The 6,187-nt window shown below is 32.2% G+C and overlaps 1 protein-coding gene across 1 annotated transcript; it reads left to right on the top strand.

Moving 5' to 3' along the window:
* The first annotated feature begins 780 nt into the window (after nucleotides 1-780).
* On the top strand, nucleotides 781-4,231 carry LOC132599782 (zinc finger protein WIP2-like). The gene is made up of 2 exons (XM_060312997.1): nucleotides 781-1,395; nucleotides 3,602-4,231. The coding sequence occupies exons 1-2, from the start codon at nucleotides 928-930 to the stop codon at nucleotides 4,025-4,027; spliced, it is 894 nt and encodes a 297-aa protein (XP_060168980.1). The 5' UTR covers nucleotides 781-927; the 3' UTR covers nucleotides 4,028-4,231.
* The last annotated feature ends 1,956 nt before the right edge of the window (nucleotides 4,232-6,187 follow it).

Genomic DNA, 6,187 nt, shown 5'->3' with positions numbered 1-6,187 from the left:
TATTATAACAATGTTAAAATATTTCAAAAAAAAGTGTGATCAAAGAAAAACATCTTGGAGTTCCCAAATACTCCCTCCAGTTCAAAAAGTACATCCACTTAGTCATTTGCACACCCCTTAAGAAAATATTAACTTCAAAGTAAAAATAGATAATTTGACTAATAAATTACCTCGAATTAAATAAGTATTGGATTTGATCATCTAACAAGGTTAAATCTGAAAGGTGAACACTCTTTTTCAACCAAAAAATAAAAATTAATTGAACACTCTTTTTGAACCGCAGGGACTCCAATAATTTTGCCCACTACATAAATTGAAATAAAGGGAGTATTAAAACTTGTGATGAGCTTAAACAGTCATTGTCATTTGTGTAGTTATAAGAATAAGTTATTATTGAGAGTAAAATGAGAATTTCAAACACAGAAAATAATATATTTTTTAAAACGAACTAAAAAAATTGTTGGATAAAATGAAACAATAGGAATGCTATATTATTATGATCTATTTCCATTAGTGTCTTACTTTCTTATTTAATCTTTAAATTTAATATCACATCACCCGTGACATGTTTAATTTATGACCACATTGAAAGACAACTTAATACATTATATGTACATCTTTAGTAGGGTGAAAAATTAGCTCATGAAAATATGACACGTTCAATCCGTTTAAGTTTAGATAAATTATTGATATTTATTAACTCAATCCATTTTAAGCCGTACAATTAAGTGTTTTTCATTTCCTTTCACTATCACAAGTAGCTATAGGAACCACCTTCACCTCTCCTTCAACCCCTTCTCCTCACCTTTTTCTTTCTTCTTTTCCCTTCACCCATCCTTCATTTTCTCATCCCAATATATACATCCTCTTGCGTATATATATCTGAAACCCAAAAAACTCCTGAAAAATTAAACTGAACGTTTGAACATGACAGAACCCTACTATAATTTTTCCACAGGATGGTTCAACTTCCTTCCTCTCCATCAACAATATCTTTCTTCTTCCAACTTTTGCTACAACAAAGAAATTGCACCTCCTTCACCACCACTAAAAGAAGCTCTTCCCCTTCTCAACAATAAGTATTCTTGTGAGAGTAGTACTACTTTTTCTCATGAGGAAGATAATAATATTGAGAATGTGAGTGTATCCTTACATATAGGGCTCTCAATTAGCCCTACTTCTGATGATATGACTTCTTCAAGGGTTTCTTTTTCATCTGAAGGAGTGAATATGGATGGAAATAAAGGAGAATTTGATGTGGTTTCTTTGAGCAATAATACATCACTAAATAAGGGTCAGTATTGGATCCCTACTTCTTCTCAGATTCTCATTGGTCCAACACAGTTCTCTTGCCATCTTTGCTACAAGACTTTCAACAGATATAACAACCTTCAGGTATGTAACTACTCTTGAGTTCAATATACAAAGATGGATTCAGAAATTAAACTGATGGGTTAACGTCTTTTATGTTTTTTAACACACTAAACTCACTATATTTTAAAATTATGAGTTCAAGACTTAATATATATTTGTTGAAATTTTAGTTATATGAAATCCTGGAGGCCAAACATAACCCGGTGATGCCCCGTCTTCTGATGATGAGTCCAAAGACTTGGTGCTTAATTACCATGGTTTCATTAAGTATTTATATATGTTAAGAAGCTTAATTCTTCATGTTTTTATCCATTTGTTACGGATCCCACGAAGACAAAATTTGATAAGTTTACACAACTTCAACCTAGATTGTTTTTTTCTTTCAAGATATTTTCGTGTCCTGTCTTCAGAACGGTTCCCTTGGCCACTAAAAATCTAATGTTCCTCAATATTCATCACTTCCACTCCTTTTTTACACCCACAGTGACCCACTGCAAAGAATATAATTTATCCTTATTTCTTGTTTAATTTGAGTTTTTTTTTAAATTTTATTCCCGCACTTATTTATGCATGAAATTGGGGTTTTGTGACAGATTTGCTTACATTTTTTAGTTCAGATTAGAACAGCTTTTCTTCTAAAGTCTATTTCTCCTTTTCCTTTTTCATTTTTTGGTATTTGGGTAATTGGGACTATTCAAACTATTTAGTGCTAAAACTTCTGCAACCAGGTGAATGTGGTCAAATGTGAGACTGACAAATTTTGCAGTGCAAAAACTGACAAGATTTCCAGTGTTAACACTGTTTCAGGAGAATCCAGACAGTTGATTTTATTTTCATCCCCTTCTTCTTCAGGATTCAGTAAAACATCATTCAATTTTCTCTGCATTAATGCTACTTCTGAAAATCCACTATTTCTTGCAGATGATAACTGTTCCTTTCTCTAATGAATGAATAATCTTATGACTAATAGTGCCTTTTCACTTTTTGTCATCCTCCCAACTTGAAGATAACTCTTGTTCTAACTTTATCTGTCCATTTGGCCCTTCAAGTTTCAGCAAGATGAATATGTTCCTCCTTTACTCAACCAAATGTTTCAAAAACGCCGCGACCTCCCCGTGGTTTACTTGCATTTGGTTTATTCGGATCGCCTTTGTCGTATGATTTCTAGGAGATTTTTGTCCGTTAAAGATATACTCCCTCTGTTAATTTATATGAATCCATTTGACTGGGCACGACATTTAAGAAAGAGGGAAGATTTTTGAAACTTGTGGTTCAAAATAAGTCTTGAAAATTTATATGGCTGTAAATCATTCATAAAATGAATTTGTTTCCAAATTAGGAAAAAAGTCATTCATTTTGGCACGGACTAAAAAGGAAATAGGTTCAAACAAATTGAAACAAAGGGAGTATAAAATATAAAAATATATATATATATAAAAAGAAATAGGTTCAAACAAATTGAAACAAAGGGAGTATAAAATATAAAATATATATATAAAGAATTTTCGGTACAACAGTAACTTTTTTGTATAATCTATTAGTTTGAGGGTGAGCTTAAATGAAACCATATTGTCAGTGAAATTCATGTAGTCCACCCCTTGGGATTAAAGTGTTGTTGTTGTAGTTTCACGGAGTATTCCTCTATGCATATCCTATGATATTCTTACTTGAATCCTACTTTGCCCCTCCGAGCGTTACTATTGTTTGACTAAAAACTCTCAAATAGATTTGATCTATATGATTCAAACATCAAAATATCTTCTTTTTGACTCTTAAAGGTAAACTTATGAAATGCACTTCATAAATTTTCCAAAATTCTCCAATATATACGGTGTAATTTGTTTTCTCGTATCAACTAAGTTTAAGTTATACGCGGTTCCAGAAGTTTTAAATAATGTCTCATGGGTGCTCAACTGTATTTAATCGAAAATTGTAACTAGTGCACTCCTGTTATCATATCTCGAGATTGGGTGCTCAGTCTTTCTATTTCCTTAATTTTTAATTAAGTTTGCAACATAAAATATGTATGTTTGGATTATCCGCCGTTGGTTCTATTACTATAAAATTATTTAGGTAATCAAGTTACTTATAAAGTAATTGTAGATAGGCATTCATAAATTGTTATCCTAACAAAAGAGAGAACGAACTAACCTACAAGTTAAATTACATTGATAGTGTAGTCAGTGTATTTGTCTTATCTAATTAGAGTTTTCTTGATCAATGTTAGATGCATATGTGGGGGCATGGATCTCAATACAGAAAAGGGCCAGAATCCTTAAGAGGGACACAACCAAGTGCAATGCTAAGGCTGCCTTGTTACTGCTGTGCACCTGGCTGCAAGCACAACATTGATCACCCAAGAGCAAGGCCATTAAAAGACTTTAGAACCCTTCAAACACATTACAAGAGGAAGCATGGTGTTAAGCCCTTCATGTGTAGGAAATGTGGGAAGCGATTTGCAGTGAAAGGTGATTGGAGAACCCATGAGAAGAATTGTGGCAAGATTTGGTACTGTATTTGTGGATCTGATTTTAAGCATAAGAGGTCTCTTAAAGACCATATTAAGTCCTTTGGACGCGGCCATGGTGCCGTTGGGGTCCCTAATCTTGAGGAATTAGAGGAAGAATCCGATATTGAACAAGATTTAATGTAAATTTTTAGTGCTAAGAACTTTAAAGGTTTACTCTATGTTGTCTTTTCTTTTGCTATCCAAATTCACTCTTCTTAAGTTTGTTCTATTTTTTTGGATGAGAAAGGTGAAGTTTCTGTAAATGGTTTTTTTCCCTTAGCTTTGTAATATAAATATTTGTATATTCTAGTTCGGGAGATTGGTGAATTATAGTATTAACGTTTCTGCTGAGATTTTTTTCTCTTAATTTTAAGGGAAAAGATACAAAAAAATTCAGCGCTTAAGAAAAAATCCTTGGCAAAACATGTTAGCTAGGGTTTGTCTGAAGCAGAAAATGAATCTCCTTTCTGAATTCCATAATATTTGTCATGATCTTTAGATATAAATATTAAAGATTTGTTTCATATCTCTAAGTTCTCAACTATAGGGAAATTCACCTCAGTATAAGAATAGTGGTTGCATGCGGCGGATCCAAGATTGAAGTTTATGAATTCTGAATTTTAGCCCTTTTGAGTTATTAATTTCTAAATAAATTAATAATTTATACATTTTAAATTATTTTTAAAGATAATACAAAGTTGGATCAACGCTGCTAATGTTGAACCGGCGCCTTGTGCGTTTTGTGTAGTCCTTGAGAAAATGTTTTTGAAGAACATCTCTGTTAGCTTTGTCAAACATGACTTTGGTTTTTTTTTTTTTTTTGATTTAATTTATTTCAGGAAAACAAATCGATTGCATATTTGAATATCAAAATTCATTTCCTTAAAATAAGCAAGTCTGTTTCTACTGCCAAGAAAGGGAATAAAGTGCATAACCATAAGGAGGAAGAGAACAGGCTGAACAGCAATATTTTCTTTTTAGAAAAAAAAAAAAGAGCGAAAAACGTGATATAATTACGGAAACTAAGCAGGCGTTTGGACATTGAAATCCCAAATTATCCAAAAAGACATGATTTGGGATTTGAAATCATGATTTCAAAAAATATAAGTGTAAAATTTGACACGTTTATATTTTGTACAAAAAGACCCATAAGTTGGTAGATATATTTACGAATCATGTTTACCAACCCGGAAATGCATGCTCGGCGTGAAGAGATTGTTCGTACCATGTGGAAGGATTATATTAGAGAGTAGTTACATTACGATTCATTCTAAATTTTCCTTTTTATTGAACTAAAGTTTGATCAATTGATATTGTATTTTTTAGAAAGGCCTTCTAGTAGCGTATTAATATTATTATGAACTATGATTTACTCATTTGGTAAGATTGTATAAGAAGTGATTTTTTTTTTATGGTTTTCACAACTTATGAGATTTCGATGTTTATACAAAAACTGCAACTTAAAAAATTCAAATTGCATGTCCAAACATGATTTCATCTCATGAGATAAAATCATGTTCAAACGGCTCTTAAAAAGGAGACTGGAGTTGGAAAAGTATGTCATTGTATTTTTTACAGTAATCACCTCTTCCTTAATTTTAGTTTCCTGATTTACACTATAAGTGAGTGAACTGCAAGGTTTTATGATTAGAAAAGGGAGTTGCCTGCCCAAAAAAAAAAAAGCTTTTATATCTTTATATTATCACTAGATAATTACAACAATGCTATTAAAATTGACCCATTTTTTAGATCTTACAAAAAATGACTCACTCCCCCCTCCTCCTCCCCCTTACTCTCCACCCGAGTCCAGAACCAAAATGACCCCCAAAAAAGACCATTTGAACCAAATTACCCCAACCAAAAAAATGGGTAACCATAGTACCTTTAACGCAGTAATTTACTGCGTTAAAGGACTTAACCATAACGGTGAAGTTACGTCCTTTAACGTAGTGATTTATTGTGTTAAAGGGATCCCTTTTTCTTCTTCTTTCGGTTAACTCCTCTTTCTTTACACTTTTTTAACGTACTTTAGCCATAGATTAATTATGTTTTGGGACTCCGAAACTTTAATATTTTATATAGAACCCTACTTAATTTTGTGCGATTAATAAGGTAGGCTCAATACATCAAGGATAAGCAAAACTTCGGATTGTCGTTTTAGTAGTTGAAAAGTGCTCGAACTCCATTTTTGTTTGAAGACTTGGTGTCATTAGCTTTAAGTTCTTTATGTTTTAGGGTTTAGATTTAAGCGTGCTATTTTTTAGTCAAAATTGCAGCATTCATACCAATCTCAAAATAATTAAA

Source organism: Lycium barbarum, chromosome 6, assembly GCF_019175385.1.
Source record: "Lycium barbarum isolate Lr01 chromosome 6, ASM1917538v2, whole genome shotgun sequence".
NCBI lineage: Eukaryota > Viridiplantae > Streptophyta > Magnoliopsida > Solanales > Solanaceae > Lycium > Lycium barbarum.
Note: the sequence above shows the minus strand (reverse complement) of the source record. Positions and strands in the feature narration are given on the sequence as shown.